This window comes from Hevea brasiliensis, chromosome 15 (assembly GCF_030052815.1).
Source record: "Hevea brasiliensis isolate MT/VB/25A 57/8 chromosome 15, ASM3005281v1, whole genome shotgun sequence".
Classification (NCBI taxonomy): domain Eukaryota; kingdom Viridiplantae; phylum Streptophyta; class Magnoliopsida; order Malpighiales; family Euphorbiaceae; genus Hevea; species Hevea brasiliensis.
The window spans coordinates 54350688-54371646 of record NC_079507.1 but is presented as its reverse complement, the minus strand read 5'-3'; the positions used below and the strand labels follow the sequence as shown (position 1 = coordinate 54371646).

The window sequence follows — 20959 nt, the reverse complement described above, 5'->3', positions numbered from 1 at the left end:
TTAGAATGGAAGTCAAATTCGTAGGGTAAATGGTTATGCTGCTGACAGCATGACCAAGCCAATTTTGAAGGACCAAAACGGAAATTTTACAAGTCCAATTGATATGCCACCAATTAGGGATGAAAATAGACATAAAATGACACAATTTTCATTAAGGAACTATGCCCAAAAACTGACCAAAACCTAGTGAACCAATTGACCAAAGTTGGTTAAGAGCGATCACATCAGACAACCGACCGAATGAACAGTATTTGTTCATTTGGTCATAACTCGAGCTAGGCAGGTCAAATTGACCTGAAATTTTACCAGTAACTAGATAAGATATAGATCTAAAACTTTCATGAGAACACCAACCCAAATTATGCCATTAACCTAATCAAATTATTGAGCAAAATTGAGTTACTGAACCTACAAAACTGCAGATTTCCATTTGAACAGTAAAGTTCCAATGGCTATAACTCTCTCTAGAAAACTCCGATTTAGGCGATTCTTGAACCGATGGAAACCTAAGACATAGTAGAACATTTCTTATGAAGGAAATTAGACCAAATTATGGACTTAACTTGATCAAATTACTGAATGAAGTTAGATCAAAAATCTGCCAGAACCAAAATTGCAGCATGAACAGTGCACGTGAACAGTAATTGTATTTTGGCTATAACTTGAGCTACAAAACTCCAATTGGGGTGATTCAAAAATGAGAATACACTTAAGACAATAAGGAACATTTTCTGTGAAGGAAGGTTTCCCAAATTCCAACAGTAAAAGGACCAATGAAACAGTGCAACTTAGGACTCCAAAACCGAAAATTGGCAATTTTGCCTAAAAGACCTAAGCTTTGAGAAAATGACCAAAACCAACAAATTTAATGACCAAAATGTGGTATGTGGGTGAAGTTGGAGTTCCCATACCTATTAAGCCTTAAAAAGTCAACAATTTGACTTGAATAGTGTAGTGAATAGTAATCCGAAACACAAAATTTCGAGAACGTCGAATTTAACACGTTAGAGCTAGGTAAATGTGAAGCTAAATTTATTTTGGATTTATGTTAAGTTCTAGTACTGAAACATTATAAAATTGTGTGTTTCAGTTGAAAAGAATACCGGGAAGGAACCCGAGGAACCGAGTCGAGGCCAAGAAGCGACTCGTTTGAGGTTTGTGCACAACATCACTATGCTTTAAAATGTATTGATAAAGTGAATGAAATATGTATTTTACATTTGCTTGAATTGTTGAAAATTTATTTGTGACATTAGTTATGATGTTTTGAATTAAATTGTTGAAGGTTATTGTGTATATTTGAAATGACAATGTTTAGCAAACTGTTAAGATAAGTTTTGAAACCACAGTATCATGACCATATATTTGAACACCTCACTAGCACGACTAGTGGGGGTAATTAGTTTCGAATTTTGATTCCTTCTCTGGAGAAGTGTTGAGGTGTGCCAGTAGAAGAGGATGTGAATGGATATCCATATATTTGAGCTAGCTAGCCTTGTGATGTGATTTTTCTTTAGCCTCTGGCTATTGAGATTCTATTTGTTTCGAATGGCATGATCTAACTGTGGGTTTTATGAAATGTGATTTGATACTTCAAAATGAAATTGTTTGGGATTAAAATCTCATAATGCATGATTTGCACTTAATTCTCATGTTCAGCCAAATTTTTGAATAAATGTGATTTAAGTTTTGCATAAAGATTATTTTAGTATGTTGTGCACCACTGAGTCCTAGTACTCAGCGATAGCTTCTATTGCTGTCGCAGATACAGAGACTAGAGGAGCAGCAGACTGAGCTGCTGAGGTGTGAAGAGCTATCAGCTTAAAGTCATCGGGTATAAATTATACCCTAATTGTAAATATTTATTTTGATGTATGCATTGTATATAAATGTATGGACATGTAGAAATGGGTCTTGAGCAGTTTGTATAAAATTTGTATAAAGTTGTAATATTTATTGTAGTTTGAAATTCTCTTAATGTAAATTTTGTAATGATGTATTTAAATTATTTTGTTTCTAATGAAATATGAATGATATTGATTGACAGTATTTTGAGGATTATTGAATTTTGAACTTGAGAAATTTATTGAAATGATTGTGAAATTGCTTGAGTTTGATTGTGAAATCGAAGTAGTGGTTGAGAAAAACTTTTAGAAGTGCTTTTTACAGGTATTTGAAGAACTGGTTTCTTAAAATACACACAGAACTCTGTCAAAATTTTTATAAAATTTGCGGAAAACTAAAATGGACCAAAAATATTAACTAGATTTACTTTTAATCATATGTTTTAAATACCTATTAAAAAATGCTCACCACTTGTCAAAAGCAAGAAAATTGTTTAAAATCCCTTGTAGGATACTTAATGAGTTATCGGTAGGTGAAGTTCGGTAGTTCATTAGGTATTCTACGGGATCATGTTATGCCTTACAGAGGGGTAAGGTGTGACAAGTTCTGTGGCCAACAGGGCCGAGGACAAGGAGGACGTGGATTTAGAGACAGGTCAGGAGGTAGAAGTCAATTTCAGGGTTCTGCAATGCAGGGTAGGGGTCAAGCTTGGGTTTTCACCTTGACCCACTGGGTGCTACGCGCTCATTTGCCTCCCCTATTTTTGCCATGAGATTGGGTAGAAACCCTACAACTTTAGAATGTCCCTTGTCTGTAGCTACCCCACTTAGTGACAACAAAGATGTAGATATGGTTTTTTCGGGTAGCCCAGTGGTAGTGGATGGAAGGATCCTCCCAACAGACTTGGTTGCTCTACCAGTAATGGATTTCGATGTAATTTTGGGAATGGATTGGTTGACAACTCATTATGCCACTTTAGACTATAGGAACAAAAGGGTGTACTTTCATATACCTGGTGTGCAAGAGTTTAGCTTTGATGGTGACAGGAGCGTGGCTCCGTATAACTTGGTGTCAGTAATTAGTACTAGAAAAATATTGAGGCGTGGGTGTCAAGGGTATTTGGCATTAGTGAGAGATACATCTGTAGAAGGTGTTAACATTGAAAATGTTCCTGTTGTCAGAGAATTTATAGATGTCTTCCTGAAGAGCTTCCAGGATTGCCACCAGGAAGGGAAATAGAGTTATGCATTAATGTTGTGCCGGGTACAAACCCCATATCAATGTCGCCTTACAGGATGGCACCAGCAGAATTGAAAGAGCTAAAGGAGCAGTTACAGGAGCTTTTGAATAAGGGTTTCATACATCCGAGCACTTCACCCTGGGGCACTCCTATTTTATTTGTGAGAAAGAAAGATGGGTCCTTAAGGTTGTGCATTGATTATAGATAGCTAAATAAGGTGACTGTGAAGAATAAGTATCTACTTCCTCGAATCGATAATCTGTTTGATCAGCTCCAAGGGGCTAGATTCTTTTCCAAAATAGACTTACGATTAGGCTACCATCAGTTGAGAATTAGGAATGAGGATGTGTCCAAGACAGTATTCAGGACAAGATATGGTCATTATGAGTTCTTGGTGATGTCTTTTGGACTCACTAATGTACCAGCGGCCTTTATGGACTTGATGAAGAGGGTGTTCAGGCCATTCCTGGACCGTTTTGTCATCGTATTCATAGATGACATTTTGGTATACTCTTAGACCGAGGAAGAACATGTGTGGCATTTGAGGATGGTGTTGCATACTTTGAGGGAGCACCAGCTATATGCCAAATTTTCAAAATGTAAATTTTGGCTAGAAAGCATCTCATTCTTGGGACATGTGGTTTCTAATGAAGGCATTCAAGTGGATCCCAAGAAAATTGAGGCAGTAACTAATTGGCTTAGGCCTACAACAGTCACTGAGGTGCGAAGTTTTATGGGCCTTGTTGGCTACTATAGGCGTTTTGTGCAGAATTTCTCTAGGATAGTAGCTCCCCTAACTAAGTTAACTCAGAAGAATGTTCCATTCATTTGGACAGATGATTGTGAGGAGAGCTTTCAGAAGCTTAAGGAATGTCTAACTACCGCCCCTGTGTTGACATTACCGATGAGTGGTGAAGCATATACAGTGTACTGTGATGCCTCCAGAGTTGGCTTAGGGTGTGTTTGATGTAGAATGGAAAAGTAGTGGCTTATGCTTCAAGACAGCTAAAGAGGCATGAGCAGAACTAACCCACCTATAATTTGGAAATAGCGGCTGTAGTCTTTGCACTAAAGATCTGGAGACACTACCTGTATGGTGAAGTGTGCGAGATATACACCGACCACAAGAGTTTGAAGTACATCTTCCAACAGAGGGATTTAAATTTGAGACAGAGGAGGTGGATGAAGCTTCTGAAGGACTATGATTGTACCATCCAGTACCACCCTGAGAAGGCCAATGTAGTAGCAGATGCTCTGAGTAGAAAATCTTCTGGCAGCTTAGCACACATATCAGCGAAGAAGAGACCATTGATTTAGGAAGTACATAAGTTGATGGATCAAGGTCTGATCTTAGATATTTCAGATGAGAGGGTATTATTGGACCATTTTTCAGTGAAATTAGACCTGCGAGACAGAATCAGAGTTTCCCAACACCGAGACCCGCAATTGGTGAAGATTATAGAAAGAGTACAGCAGAGTGAAGGTGGTGCATTTGGATTTGCCAATGATGGCGCTGTTATGCAAGGTTCTAGGATATGTGTGTCCGACGTAGACAATCTCAGAAATGAAATCATGCTAGAGGCACACTATACACTGTACAATATCCACCTAGGCTCCACCAAGATATACCATGATATGAAAGATAGCTACTGGTGGAATGGCATAAAGAGAGACATAGCAGACTTTGTGTCCAAGTGTTTGACTTGTCAGAAGGTGAAGTTTGAACACCAGAGGCCGTCAGGGAAGTTGCAAGAGCTTCCTATCCCAGAATGGAAGTGGGAAATGATCACTATAAATTTTGTAACTGAGTTGCCTCGTGCCACATGAGGATCTGATTCGAAATGGGTAATTGTAGATTGTCTGATTAAATCAGCTCATTTCTTGCCTGTGAAAACTACATATTCTGTTGCACAGTATGCCCAGCTCTATGTTCGAGAAATAGTTAGATTGCATAGAGTTCCTACTTCCATAATATCTGACAGAGGGCCCCAGTTCACTTTTAGGTTTTGGAGAAAGCTGCAAGAGGCACTTGGCACGCAATTAAACTTTAGTACTGCCTTTCACCCTCAAAAAGATGGGCAGTCTAAAAGGACAATCCAAATACTAGAAGACATGCTTCGTATGTGTGTTTTGGATTTTGGAGGTCAATGGGATGATCAGCTACCCTTGGTGGAGTTTGCCTACAACAACAGTTATCATTCCAGCATTGGGATGGCACCCTATGAGGCGCTATATGGCAGAAAGTATAGGTCTCCTCTGTGTTGGACAGAAATGGGAGAAGCGAAGGTGCATGATGTAAACTTAGTGTAATACACTTCAGAGATGGTTCCTTTAATTAGGGAACAATTGAAAACAGCTTTTATTAAGCAAAAGAGTTATGTAGATCCCAGACGGAGGGATGTAAAGTTTGCAGTAGGCGATTACATATTTCTGAAGGTTTCTTCGATAAAGGAAGTCATGAGATTTGGAAAGAAGGGCAAGTTGGCACCTCGGTATATTGGACCTTTTGAGGTTACTGATAGAGTTGGAGTAGTTGCCTATCGGTTGGAGTTACCACCCAACCTTTCTCATGTTCATCCTGTATTTCACATCTCCATGCTCAGAAAATACATACCTGATCCTTCTCATGTGTTACAGCCAGATATAGTAGAGCTGAAAGAAGACTTGAAGTTTGAGGAGCAACCTGTAGCTATAGTGGACTACCAAGTAAGGCAGCTAAGATCAAAACAGATCCCTATCGTTAAGGTTTTATGGAAGAGCTAGTTAGTGGAAGAGTGCACCTGGGAGTCAAAGCGGGACATGCGTAGCAAGTACCCTTATTTATTCAATATGTAATTATGTTCCTTTATTCTGTCCTGTGTAAAAATTCGAGGATAAATTTTCTGTAAGGAGGGAAGAATGTAACACCCTTAATTTTTAAATTAATTATTTTATGGTTAGATATTAATATTTTATTTTATTTAAATTTTTGGAGAATTATTTGAAATTTTTCAAATTTTTGAAATTGGGTTCGATTTTCCAAAAATATAGAACTTTGATGATTTTTAAAAATTTATTTAAAGACCACGTGGCAAAACTAAAAGTATATTTAGACTCTACGAATTTTTCTAAGTTTTATGAAATTTTTTCAGAATTTTTGGGTCTCGTTTTTTATCCCAGTGCAGAGTAAAAATTTAATTTTGAGTATCTTGAATCGAACTGACAGAATCGAACCGAATCGGATAGGACCGGTCGAATCGGACAGGCCCATTTTCTTTTTCTTTCTTCTTCTTCACGCGCCCCTGACACTCTCCCTCTCTCTCACATTTTTTCTCTCCTCCCTCCCCCCCTCACCGGCCAGCCACTGCCTCAGTCTCCCCAGCTCACCGGCGCACCTCCAGCGCCCTTCCCCCTCGCCGACCGCCGCCTGAAGCACTAGAAAAACGCGCCCAAAAAAGCTTACGCGAGCAGCAAGCTATTTCGTCTTCCCAGGCAGATTCCAGTAGATCCGGCCACCAATCGGACCTGGTTTTGTCTCAAAACACTTCTACACCTCGAGAGCTTTTCATAGACACTAAGAACACCAAAATCCATCGAGCGGTTTGCCCAATTTTTGTCCGGGAAGTTTTAGCCTATTTTGATTTTTGGGCTAGATTTTTCGAAAACCGTAAATCCCACCAAAAATTCGAGGGTACTGGAGTGCTCCACTCATCGAGAGCTTCGCGGCAATACCCATTTCAAATTTTTCCGACACCGTTTTTAGGTGGGTCCCGCGAGATTTCACAGTATTTTTCGAGCATTAAATGAGCTTAGAAAATTTTGTAAAAATTATATACTAACCCCCGTGTTGTGGGCTACATGTAGGTACCTTCGATTCACTAAAATTCAACTGTTGCTGGGTCTGCAATTTCGGGCTGAGCAGACAGGCTACCTAAAAAGTCTCCAAATTGGGTCGAGGTTTTAGACTACCCCACCATTTTTAAACGTTCCGGACACATCTCCAGGGTCGGAATTGGCATAGGTAAACCCGAACCCTCATTTTTCTTAATTATCTAGTGCTTGATTTCGATTAAAAATCTATAAAATATTCGTGGTAGGTTAGAAAAATATAATTCCTTTTGCGTTAGCTCTATAATATTGCTAAGGACCGCGAGGCAAAGTTTTAGAATTTTTAGAGCTCATTTGTGTAGTTTTTGTAAAAAAGGTAATTGTAGAGACTAAATTGTAATTTTTCAAATTGTGGTTGTTAACTGTTTGGATGGGCCCAGGAGGGGCCACGTGATGTGATTGAGTTGTGGATGTGTAACTTGTAGATATAGAAGTACATTTTGAACCCCTTTTTTCAGGTTGGGTAGGTCCTAGGTATAGGGGAGACTCTGCCGGATTTTCGGTACGACTTAGGGTGTCTTTAGTCTTTTTCAAGCTTGTATCAAGTCAAATATATTAAATAATTACAATGGAATTTGTCAGGTGAGCCAAGACAGTCTTCCTCCTCCGCTCAGCCGCCGCAGTGACCGCTGTTAAGTCTGTGAGTAAAATATTAATTTTAATTATAATTTCGATATTATTATATGTTCAAGCATACCCATGCATCACTTACAAATATGTATCCATGTAATTAAATACTAGGCAAGTTTTATTTTGCATTCATAATTAATGAAGTGCCACGGATGTTATTTGTGGTAATTTGGAGCTGTGTGCGTGCTTTGGCATGCGTGTGGTATGGTATTGGTTATGGACAGGACGGGTAGACACGGCTTGAGAGACACTCGCTGGGACCCGGTCCTTTATGGATAAGTCGGGGTAGACACGGCTTGAGAGACACTCGTTGGGACCCCGCATTTGATTTATTAAGCGAAAGTCCGGCTTGAGAGACACTCGCTGGCAGAGGTTTGTTTAAGAGAGCTGTATAGGGGATCAACTCCCATATATGTACTGTTTGAACATTGTTGGGTGTGTGAGTGCTCCAAATTGCCTTTTTACTATTATGATGTGGTTTGTATGAAATTTATGATGATGTTGCATTCCATTCCTTATGATGCATTAGCTTTAGATAGCTATAGAAATTGTGATTAAAATTAGTGTTTTACTCTCTGAGTCAAACGCTCACTCCTATTCATCTATTTTTCTAAGCTACAGGAGGATTACTTTTTGTGACTAACCTGCTCTTCTTCTTCGCAGGTCAATTAGTAGTATTTGATGTATTTTGTACGATTGAATTAAATTTTATACTCCGCGTGTGTTAGGAGTATTTTAAATTAATTTGAATCTGTAATATAATATAGTGTTGAATTTGTAAGATTATTAATTGCATACATGACTGGATTGGATGAGGGAGCTGAGCTCCCATTGGATGTTTGATATTATGAGCATGTGGAGGGTAAGCTGATTATTTTATATTATGTTTACTGGTCGGGCGAGTCAAAAACTCTCCGTTGAATGGTTCATTTTATAGCCAGACTTTGTCCGGTTGAATTCTTGAAATTGGGCCCAAATTGGCTTTTGGATTGGGTTGAGGAATAGTTAGGCTTACTACGGGCCGCGAGGGCTTTAGGCTTACTACGGGCCTTGGAGGCTTTAGGCTGACCCAGGTCCTAGTGCCGATCCGGCCCATAGGTTGGGTCGTGACAAAAATATGTTATTCTTTCTGTAAAGTTATGATAAAAAAAATTCCTGTTTATAGTGAATTTTTTTGTACGTGTATGAAGAAGTCTTTGTAGGTTTTTAAAAACTCAAAAGATCTTAGATGGTATAGAAGGGGGAAAAAAATCAAAGGAGACCAAAAGAAAAGCAAAATCCAAATTAATGAAACAATAAATCGAATTCAAACGACTTAGTTTAACAATTCATTTTTCATAGTTTTAGTTTCTACAATTTTAAAATCGATTAGATCAATTTATTTGGGCTTAACATATTCAATTTAATCAACCCAACCAAGTACATCCTTAAAGAGAATCATGCGTAAAGCCAAATAGTTCTGATTTTAAGGGCTTTTTGTTCACGGATTAATTATTAAAAAATATAAAAAATAAAAAATATTTATGGATATAATGTGAAATTATTTATAAAAATAATATTTACTTTAAAAAAATATCATTAGAAAAAGAGTTTATTGGCACGTTAAATCAATTATTTTTTATCAAAAAGTAAAATTATATATTTTTAAAAATATCATTTTTAATAATATTTTTAAATATATATAGTCATATATTTTTGAAAACAGCACTTTCATTTTTAATTTTATTAACATATTAATTTATTTGCTCTATTTCTATTTTATTTACTATTAATTATAATAAAAATATCAAAGTGCTGATATTTCTATTTTCAATATGAAATAATTAAGTTTTGAGATTTTATTTTATTAATAAAATAATTAATTAATAAATTTGATGTTTAAATAATATTAAATTCATATTTAAATATATATACATGAATAAAGTATAATACATATAAATGTTATATATATATATATATTCACTATCAGCTTATGTCTCAACTCTTTTATAGACTCGATGGATCGGATAATGACAAATCACGAAGAGATTTTTCTTTAGATTTTAGTCCATGTATGGCATAAGCAAAGAAATACAATGTCACAATCCTTTATCAATTTATGAAATATATTTAAAATGTAAAAAGTTATTTTGTATCAAATTCATAGAATGATATTTAATTATCAAAATTTTACTTTAAGATTGAATAAAAATTATAAAAAAATAAAAAGAAAAAATGATTATAATCCTTTAAATAATTCAAACACGTACTTATGAAAATTCTATTAAAAATAACATTTTCAAAAATATATGCTATGTGCTTTTTGAAAATTGAGTGTGATATTTTTAAAAATATATGATTGTATATTTATAAAAATATTATTAAGAGTGACGTTTCTAAAATTATATGGATATGTGTTTTTAAAAATATTATTAAAATAATATTTTCAAAAATATATTACAGTATTTTTTTAATAAAAAATTTATAAAAATAAATTTTCACATTTTTTAAATAATTTTAAATTCACATTAAATTTATAAATAATTTTTATTTTTACATTTTTTAATAATTAAACTTTCACATTTTATTTACCCACGTGGTAGTGACAAGATTATTATCACAGTGCGCAGTGCAGAGCACACGACCAAAAAAATTAACATTAGAAAAAGAAAAAATATTCAAGGACCTTTTTGGTATTTCAATAAAAAAACCGACCGTCGGATATCCGCATATGTCAGACCCAAACTAACGATTCACAGATTGCCACGTCAATTAAAGCTTGCAGAGTCCGACTAATCTATGGCATTGAAAAATAACCATACACTTTAGCCCCCAATTCCCCACCACCAAATCCCCAAACTACCCTTAATATTTAGCATTATTTTCCCCTTCCTGACATTTCATTGCCAAAACAAAAAACCCATCGCTTTCTCTCTCTCCAGACGTAGCATCAATGGCTACTGGGTTGCTGAGGAGAGCGGTTTTAATGGGTAGGGTATCCTCAACGACGCCGTTCTCTAGATTCGTCTCATCTCGTTTTCACGCGTCGGAAGCGGAAGCCCAGAAGGTGGAGCCCAAGGCCAGCTCTGGTTCGAACCTTAAGACCTTCCAAATCTACCGGTGGAACCCCGACAACCCATCAAAACCTCACCTTCAGGACTACCAGATCGACCTTCAAGAATGTGGACCAATGGTCTTGGATGCTCTCATCAAGATCAAGAACGAGATAGACCCTACCCTCACTTTCCGCCGATCTTGCCGTGAAGGAATCTGTGGTTCCTGTGCTATGAACATCGACGGCTGTAATGGGCTTGCGTGCTTAACCAAGATCCCATCTGGGACCTCGTCGACTATTACTCCTTTGCCTCACATGTTCGTGATTAAGGATTTGGTTGTTGACATGACTAATTTCTATAATCAATACAAGAGTATCGAGCCGTGGCTTAAGAGAAAGAACCCGCCTCCGGTGCCGGAGAAGGAGATACTGCAGAGTAAGCAAGATAGGGCTAAGCTTGATGGGATGTATGAGTGTATATTGTGTGCCTGCTGCAGCACATCCTGCCCCAGCTATTGGTGGAACCCTGAATCTTACTTGGGCCCAGCTGCTTTGCTTCACGCTAACAGGTATGTTTGTTGAGTTTTTGTTTTATTTTTTCCGCCTTTTTATTGGTTTAAGCTCATCGGTATTCCCCATTTTGTTGTTTACTTCATCTTTTATTGTAGGCTAATAGTTCTTGTGGGATTGAGTCTGGAATTTGAATTTTTCAGGGTTTAGGATAGGTATTGTGTTGTGGTTAAAATATTGAGGAAAAAGAAATGTAATTGGAATACTGGAGTCCTTTTATGGATAGAAATAGAAATGGTTTTAGTCAAGTCTGATTGATAATGAGAAAGGATTGAAGAATGAGATCATTATCAATTCAGTTGTATTTGAGTATTGATCAGCTGCATTCATCTCAGAATTTATGTTAGGTTGGGTGATTAATGCTTGGTGTATCTGAGCTGGTTTCTTGATGCATGCTTGCCTTTGGTTTAAAAGTTTACGATTTTGAAGTGTCTTTGAAAAAAAGAAATGCCTCTATTTGAGCATAATTTAATTTTTCCTTTTGTTTCTTCATTTTCTTTTTCCAAGAACCTATATGTATAGCAGTTTAGTTTCACAATCAACAAGAGAGCTATTTGCTTTGATAGATGTTTGGAAAATTGAAGCTTTAATCATTGATTATATCATGGAAGCTGTAACTCTTCTCATTTGCTAGATAGGTTAACTTCTTTTCCTTTATGTATCCTATTTTATAGCTTCCAAAAGTTTTTGTTTTTCTTCAAATACTATTTTAAAGCGCTTGTGTAAAATATGTTATTTGTTTGATCACTTTTGGATATGGATATGGGAATGGTTTCAAACAGACCTAAATGGTGAAAAATGATCTATATAACCGATCCAATTAATTTGGGACTAAGACTTAGTTGTTGTTGTATGATCATTCTCTTCAAAAGGTGACTATTGAAAACCATTTCATGAACTTTAGTTTTTCTGATTGATTTTTTTTGCTTAATTTGGATGCTTGATGCCACAGAAACTCCAATGAAAACTCATTAAAATTCTAATTTGTGATCATGAATTTAACCCTTGGTCCACCAAGGATGCTAATACTCCTATGTTAAAATCTATTTTCGTGCTCAATGTCAAATTATATTTGTAAGCGCGGGTGATTTACGCATTTGAACTTATCTCATCACCATGGCATGAGGCCTATTGGATTTGAAACTTTTTAGAATAACTTGTGTATTAGATGAAGTAAACCAAATGAGTCTATTCATGTGGCTGTTATGAAGGAGCGAAAGCATGAAAAACATAAGTTTAGATCATTAAATTCAAAATTTTTCTTCTAGGTTCACATGCATCATGCAAGATTCATTTTTATCTATTTGATTTCAATGATAAACAACATATTAAAACACTTTTAATATATTTTTGGATCTACATTTGCCATTTAAGATTTTAGAATTAACAGATTAATTCATTAGAACCATAGATTAGATCAAGAACAAGTGCACTAACCTTTTGATGCACTGCAGTTGTGTTTGGCACCTTTGGGATGCACCTAGGACACCAGATGTTGTCCCTCTAGCTTGTCCACACTAAGATCACTAATGGCAGCCCCTTGAACAGCTTCTCAAGCCTTTCCAATTAATTAAAAAATCATGTTTTTCCTTTAGAGATGTTATAGATGCATACAGGACACTAGAAACGATTTCTAGTATTTTTAATTCAAGAGAATGTTGGCAATTCTCTTTGAATTGATTAGAGATGAAGAAGAAGAGAGGAAGAGGTCTCCAAGGGTGGCGGCACATATGAAACAACAGCAGCTTATGTTTTTGTTATTTTATCCTTTCCCTTATATAGCTAAGTCACCACTTAAATCCTGGCCACATGTCACCTTCTGATTGGCTCTTAGTTTAATTGACCCAATCACATTGTGCCAAGTGTCAAATTTAGATTTAATCTTGACTTTGATCATCTTACATGATTAAAAGACAATTGGCAAGCTTATATGTAGTGCCACATGTTACCCTATGAAATGACCAAAATACCCTTGTGTCTTAATTTTGAGTTCTTAACTCAAAATAATTATTTCTCTTCTTCTAATCAATTTATATCAAATATAAATTATTAATTAATCTCTATTAATTAATTTCTCATAATTAAATTCATATTTAAACACTTTAAATATAAATTTAACTTTAAATAATCTAGATTTGGTTTTAAGTCATGTTAGGGACTTTGCAATCTAATGCAAATCAAACCTATTTAATTAATCAATTAAACTCTTTAATTAATTAATTAAATCATATTTAACTTGGTGATTACTTGTATATGTGTGTGACTCACTAGGCTCATTATTAATTGGCAATGAGATATGATATCAACTCTTAATATCATCAGAACTCTTTCTTACCATAAATGATTTCTCTAAATCATTTCATGCACCTTATAGACCATGGTTAACACCTAGCATAGCATGCCATGGCTACCCAATCAATAATAAGGTTTACCTTTAATGAACCTATAATCATATGTTACCATGCACTAGAATCTCTCTTTTACAAAATCTCAATTCGAGCTGGAGTCATGGTTTATGTCAAACCCCATTTGCTATGAATATTATGTTCTTTTTTAATTCCAGTTCTTGATTAAAAAGATTTTTTTCATCAGAAACCCTTTTCTGATTAAATCTATCTGTCATGGCTAGGAACTTGAAACATCAAGAACAATTAAATGAATATAGGATTTTATCCCTATTTACTTAAGGTAACAGATTCCATCTTGATCAACACCTACCTCCATATATAACTAGTAGGAGCCAACACATGCTCATATACCCATACACAGTACAAGTATGAAAGCAGTATTAAACTCAAACCACTTATATACAAGATAACTGTGCTATCTTAGGTCTAAAGATTATATGCACTGATATGATTTATGACAATATATTGACAAGAGTAAACTCCATGTGCTTATCATAAATGTCACTGGTTCGACCTACTTATCATGCATAAGGGTCTATCATGTTTGTTATATGGCATGAGACTCACCATTCCATCTTATTTATATCTCATATAAATACATTGAGAACAAACATGAATACAATCTTTCTGGATAAGTCATGTCCTTATTGTGAAGTATTCTCGATTGTGAACCAATTTATGATACTTTGTGCTAGAAATACTGTCACTCATATTCTTAACAATTTAAGAATAGAATTTTTAACAAAATATCAATGAACCTTTTCTATTACACATAAATATATTATGCAAACGGAAAAGTGAAAATGCCTTTTATTAATAAAACATGTACAAGATACATATTAAATGATATGCTCTAGGGCATACTATTAACATGTTAGGCCCTGAATGTGCACCTAAGATTACTGTTTTTTTTTTTTTTTCTTGTCACATTACAAGGTTCCATGCTGGGATGCCCTGAACCAGCAATGCCTACTTGCTTCCAAGTACCAGGAAGTTTTTTTTAACTGCTCCAGCCTTCAAGGATTCTTCTTATTTTGTTTAATTGTTCATGCCCCCTGCTACATAAGTTGCAAGGTCACTAGGGATATTGTTTTAGTTGTTCTCAAGACAACGGGAGTGAACTGACTTCGCTTGTAATTTGACTGGTACACGTAGGTGGATCAGTGATAGCCGAGATGAATATACCAATGAACGGCTGGAGGCAATAAATGATGAGTTTAAGCTCTACCGCTGCCATACCATATTGAATTGTGCCCGAGCCTGCCCTAAAGGCTTGAATCCTGGAAAACAGATCATGCACATCAAGCAGCTCCAGCTATCTGGTGGTGCATAAATTTTCAGGTTGTAGAAGCATGAGGATGCGCATCTGACCAGTTTTTTCTGGGATTTTTTGGAGGACCCATGAATTTTATGTCTGAACTTACAATAATAATGTGCACCAATTGTATTGGACATCCCCTTTGTATTTAAAATTAGGAATGAAGTGTGTTACCCTTCTTTCCAAATAAATGCTTGTAGATCTGGGGTTTATGTTTATGATTTTGGATTTAATTTTCAATAAGCTGTGTTGGTGGATCGTATTTATTAGACCCAGAAAAGGGTAAAAAGATCTTGTGGACTTGTCGAATATAGTTTGTTGAACTAAGAAGATGCAGCTTTAGGTTTTGTCCGAATGAATTTTCTTGCTGGAATAGTGCTCATTGCCTATCTAAGGGGTTAAAAGTTCGTAATCTTATAATGGAAATTTCAGGTTAAATTGGATCGATTAAGATGAGGGTTTATGGGAAGGGAAAATACTAATTGGGTAACTCACGAGTGCTGAAAGAAATGCTGCGTTCTACATGAAAAAGCGTCTGTATTCTGTTCAGTATTGGGCTGAATTTTGCCGCAGGTGCTTCTAAGAACTCCCATCAAATATAATGATTTGATGTCAAGGGTTAGGTGAAAGATTCAATAATCTAGGTGAAGGATCTCCCATCATCATGTATATAGTAGTAAAAGTAGTGTATGAACAGCATGCTCTCCTCATATGATTGCTGTGATTCATTTTCTACCCCCGAAAAGTTATAACAATATAATCACACCATAGAATAAATCTTTAGTACTCTACACAGTTTCCGAATGATCTCTTCATATATTCAAAAACACGTATAGAACATATACTAACAGATTCTAAATTCTGAGTAATATCATAATGAGTTAGGTTCATCATCCTCTGAACTTCAGCTTCAAAAGGGGCCTATATAAAGCCTTATTAATGAGAAAACTTCATCCACTAAGCAGCTACTTTTCTGTTGTTCACTTCGATCAATGATGCTGCAATGAAGATGTCAGGAATTGCTTGGATAATAGTTTTCATTATCATTCTGGGAAAAAACACCTTCCAAGCAAGCGCACGGATTTCACTTCAAAACCCTCATTACCCTGAACAACCACCCCAATTTGTAACTATAACAGGTAATGTAACCGAATCCTTGTGTGTTGATGGACTCTGCAAAGTCAGGATGGTATGCCAACTATACAAAAGAACGGACAGGCACAGAAATAGGACTTAAATTGAATTTTATAAGATGTGGTATTTGGAAAACCAATTGCTAACATGAACTTGGTTCTTCTGTAGGATGCAACAACGACTGTGATAGCTCCTGCTGCAACTGTGACATTGAGAAACAGCCACCGCTATGCGTCCAATGCTGCCAAGGAGACCCTTGAGTTGTTTGCCTGTTTCATCTCAAAACATATCATTTTGCAGGTATTATATGCATTCCCTCAACACTTGAAGCATCAGCAATCAGCTTGCCCTGTACCAAAAACTAGGAGGAAAAAGACTGCCCTCTCAAATTCCAAATGCACCTTACTAAAGCCTGTCCGATGACGTATTCATTTGAATATTATGTATAAAGGAAAATCAATCTTATGATTTCAAGGAGAAGGCATTTGACAAAAACTTGGAAAGTGATAATGAGGTGAATAAATTAATAGAAAATCAAACTGAAGAAGCTCTAGCTTCGAATCTTCAAAACCTCTGAAGTAGGCCCTAAAAAATATAGAAAAAGGAAAAAAAATTCACGTAATTCAACAATAACCATCCCATGAAACACGGGGAAAACAAATCTCACCTGGTTTCAACAATCAAGTAGATGATATGAACTAATAGTGGAATATGAAAAAAAACTAAAAAATAATACCAGCAGCCTAGCTGCTGATTTGTAATATATATCGACACATCTATTACTAACCAAACTCTTTATTGCAATCATTAGTTCATTACAGGTAGTTGAAGATTGACAATACCAAAAACCTACCCACCAGAAGAGAAAAGAGCCGACTTTTTTGAGAGAACTAAGGCCACAATGTGTCAAGCACTGCCTATCCAGGAGATTTGCGCAACTCAGCACTATTTGATCATATATAACCCTCAATCTGATTAAGAATAACAAAGCTCTTGCTACAAACCTACAGTGGCATTAACAAGGAATATAGCTAATTGCAAATAATTCGTAATGTGATCAACTTCAACCATTTATCCATGCCTCGGTGACAGCAGACTTAACCCACACTCATTTCCTTCATTCTAAATCCTACAATTCATAGACACAAGCATTTTAAAGCACTTTCAAACAGGACTGCATGGGACAAAATATAAATTCTCCAGTGGCAACGAGAAAAACTAGAATTGTGAATTCTCTTGATTGTAATAGGAAAAAAACTGCTTCTAGTTCTGAATTCAATTATTATGATACTTTATCTTAGCAATTAACTACAATTCTGACAAAACCTCAGGCATTACATATATTCTACGATCTACATCTTAAAAGACAAACAAGCATTAAAGCTAGAATTTAGGTTGAACATTATGAGCAAAATGCCACACACAGAGCTCAAATCCTCGAAAGACCAAGGAACACAGTTGCAGATGATATCTGTACCCTCAGATCAGCGATATCTACATCATGACCACCTTCAACTAAGCCCCACTTGTCAACCTGCAAAGCAATTAACAAGGGCTTATGCATCAGAATAGCAAATAAAAACAAGAAATATACCAGAATGCCTCAAGTATGGTTGAGACACAGGTTTCTTGCATGCATGCGGGGCTGTGTGCATGTGAGAAAAAAGAGAAAGGGGTGCATGAAAAAAGCGAAAACAAGAACCTGCAAATCTTCTTCAAGTCTGATCAACTCAATGGCTTCCTCAATATTCAATTTTCCACGAAAGATTCCAATAGCAATTACCAAGGAATGGGCTGCTGATGCAATTGCATCAATTGATGCCAATTCACAGTTGTCCGTTTTCTTCAAAAGATCTTCTAATGCCTTCACCAGACCCTCCTCCTGCTGGCCACCAAAAAAACTCGAGTACACAACAGGCTTAAAGCCAAATTCGGATTTCACCCAATCAAGCAAGGGATCAATTTTCTCCACTTGTAGCTCTGAAAAAATTTCCAAGGTAATTCAATAATTATCATCATTGAGAACAAACAAAATCCATATGTGGTAAGTGAATTCGTAACAATTAAGTTGCAGTAGTACCAAGCATGCAACAGCTATGACAAAAGTAGGATAAGGTTAGTGCCAATTTGCAACTAAGGAATGTATTCTTGTCACAGATAGCAGATCTTTATGCCAAAAGGAACTTCATAATATGAATACATAAATATACATTTAAATTAATTTTGTAGTGTAGTTTCTCACAAGAAGCTTCAGAAATTGATATCCTAGTACTGAATCTGCCAAATATCAAGGTCGGTGTTTTCAAAATTTTCAAATACATCACATCTATACGCACATGTAACATAGAAAGGGACCCAGCAATGAGGCATGTCTTCCAGAGAAGCATAATGGTTATATTATCCAGCCATGCAGAAGGTAGTTTGAGCCACATATCCACTGAATCATCACAGTCAACAGTAAGTAGAAAACAAATAAATGACTCTACTAAGTCATATATATAGTCCATCCATGAAAAATCAACTACCAACCATAGGAACAATATTAAAGATCTGAAAACTAAATTTGCTGGATGCAGTTTCACACGTCACAAAAATATATATAACATGGACACGACTTAAGCCAAAAAATTCCTAGTCCTAAATTCCTCAGCAACAGAAACCAGCACAGAACAGCCACAAGTACAATGATAGGTTCATATAATAAACAAAGAATAAACCTACATACAATCACACAAGTTCGATTCTTGCTAAACTAATGCACCAATCTTTGGCAAACCATAGTCCAACCATGAACTAACAAGTAAAAATTGAATCTAAAACTAAAAATAACCAAACCATTCGTTGAAAATATAGCCCCAAAAAAATATAAAATTTGGGCAAGAAGCATTTAATAGAAAGTCAACCAAAGATGACAAACTAAGAACCATTGCTTTCATCATAATGAAAAACATTAACATAAAATGCTAAGAATTCAATGTTCCAAGAAAAAGTACACAAATACATGCTTGATGACACAAAATAGGGAATACAGCTTTAGATTAATAAATGGCATACCATAGACACCACTGGTGAGAGCATTATCCTCTGGGGCACGACAGAAAACTAAATCTTGATTAAATTTCTTCATCAAGTGTTCTATAATTTTTGGTCGCGTGAGTGGAACTCTCTCCAGTGCAGTACACGCAATTTTCATGAGAGGCATTGTAAAAGGCCTGATCCCATCTGTTTGCTACAACAAATAACATTACATTCTTCCAATCATAAGAACAAATGAATACACACAAATAAAACTAAATCAATGAGGGGGCAAAAGCTATTTTTATATTTAAACCATTTTAGTCTATTGAGTGTCAAAAACTGAACTCAAATGTAGAATCCCAAAACTGAACTCAAATGCAGACATTCAGTCAAAACCACTGAATAAGAGATGATGGGATTTCGCAATCAAGTGAGGAAAGTTCAATTTTGACAAAATATTCCACTTGAGTTGCCATATATCTCAAAATACATAAAGAACACAACTTTTAGCGACTAGATATCAAACAAAACTCAGAAAACACCCGATTAAAACAAGCCAATCATTGAACAGGAAAGCCAATAAATGAGCATACAGACACACCTGATACTCCCATTCAGCAGCAATGGCCTTAGCGAGGGCTAAAGTGGGCAATTTCAGTGGCCTTTTAGAAGGAGTCTTAAGCGTCCTATAATCAAGCATCACCGTCCATCCATTCCCATCATCCGCCTCTCTCGTAGTCACTTGCTTGTAAAACCTCTTGCCCACAATCGATCCAGTCATAAACGCCATTGGCATTGTTACTGAAGACGACGACGCCGAATCACGTTTCCCATTCGAATTGGGTGCCTTGACTAATATGCTATCACCGGAGGCGTTAGTGTTGTCGGTGAAGGTGAAGGAGGAAGATGGATGGTCGGACTGCGAGTGTTGTTGGGCGGTGGCGACGGAGGTAAAGTGGCGGTTGAGGGATGATGAGAGTGGAGTGAGGAAATTAGGGGTTTTGATTGAATTGAGGGTTTTGTTGATTAGTGACGTAGCCATCTGATAGGGTTTCGGGGAACTATAGAATGCCAATGAAAATGTAATTTTGATCGTCAGGGTTCACACGCACACACACACACAGAGAGGAAGAGGAGCAGACAACTTACAACGATGTGTTAGCGTTTAGCATTATTATTTTAAATATTATTAAAAAAATAATTTTAAAAAATAATTTTATTATTTTAATATTTTTATAATTAAAATTTATTAAATTTAATTTTTTAATATTCTTTAATTAATAATTTTTTAATAGTAATTTTAATAATAATATTAAATAGGCTGTAAAACTCTAAACCTCTTATTTACATATTTAATTAAATTGGAGAGGAGAAAATAAAAATTTATCATGAATTTTTATTTCGTTATTGTATGATATTAAAAATATATAAAAAAATTGTAATATAAATAGTGCTTTTTAAAAACAATTATGATAAAAATCAATAAATCAAAGTCTTAAAAGATGAATATTTCAAATTTGCAACAAACCAAGAAAACCCATTTCTCGAATTAGTCGTACGGACAAAAGCTTTGCTGTTACTATACAACTTAAAGAAAAGAAAAAAAAATCACTATTATATAATTTAAAAAATGCAGCCCATTTAATTTATTTATTAAAAAAAAGAAAAAAAATTGCTTTTTTTTTAATATTAATTTTGATTTTTCTCTACCAATTAAATAAAATACTTGGTCACCAATTTAATGTAGCAAAGAATTCAATCCAAGGAAGTGGTGTGGAACAAGTAATATTGACTTTTAGCCATCTTTATTGTCTCAACTGTAAAGCATACGTAGAACCATATCATAATGCACAAATGGCTTATGGACCCTTTGCTCCAAAATTTAAACTTGGAGA

General features: G+C 35.6%; 2 protein-coding genes across 2 annotated transcripts; one reads left to right on the top strand and one right to left on the bottom strand.

Annotated features, from left to right (window-relative positions):
• Window positions 1–10456: 10456 nt before the first annotated feature.
• LOC110656600 (succinate dehydrogenase [ubiquinone] iron-sulfur subunit 2, mitochondrial) lies at window positions 10457–15155 on the top strand. The gene is made up of 2 exons (XM_021813462.2): window positions 10457–11185; window positions 14750–15155. Exons 1-2 carry the CDS (start codon window positions 10515–10517, stop codon window positions 14925–14927), a joined length of 849 nt encoding a protein of 282 aa, XP_021669154.2. The 5' UTR covers window positions 10457–10514; the 3' UTR covers window positions 14928–15155.
• A 2107-nt stretch (window positions 15156–17262) lies between these two features.
• Window positions 17263–20220, bottom strand: LOC110656601 (uncharacterized). Its single transcript, XM_021813463.2, has 4 exons — window positions 19666–20220; window positions 19101–19275; window positions 17749–18026; window positions 17263–17580 (listed from the first exon to the last, which is right to left on the bottom strand). The coding sequence occupies exons 1-4, from the start codon at window positions 20104–20106 to the stop codon at window positions 17476–17478; spliced, it is 999 nt and encodes a 332-aa protein (XP_021669155.2). The 5' UTR covers window positions 20107–20220; the 3' UTR covers window positions 17263–17475.
• Window positions 20221–20959: the final 739 nt, after the last annotated feature.

What these genes read in the sequence shown, in the direction of transcription:
- LOC110656600 (XM_021813462.2), top strand. Translation starts at nt 10,515, where the DNA reads ATGGCTACTGGGTTGCTGAGGAGAGCGGTTTTAATGGGTAGGGTATCC. An exon ending in GCTTTGCTTCACGCTAACAG is followed by an intron (nt 11,186 to 14,749) that starts GTATGTTTGTTG and finishes TGGTACACGTAG; the next exon opens with GTGGATCAGTGATAGCCGAG.
- LOC110656601 (XM_021813463.2), bottom strand. Translation starts at nt 20,106, where the DNA reads ATGGCTACGTCACTAATCAACAAAACCCTCAATTCAATCAAAACCCCT. An exon ending in CTGCTGAATGGGAGTATCAG is followed by an intron (nt 19,276 to 19,665) that starts GTGTGTCTGTAT and finishes TATTTGTTGTAG; the next exon opens with CAAACAGATGGGATCAGGCC. An exon ending in TCTCACCAGTGGTGTCTATG is followed by an intron (nt 18,027 to 19,100) that starts GTATGCCATTTA and finishes AAATTTTTTCAG; the next exon opens with AGCTACAAGTGGAGAAAATT.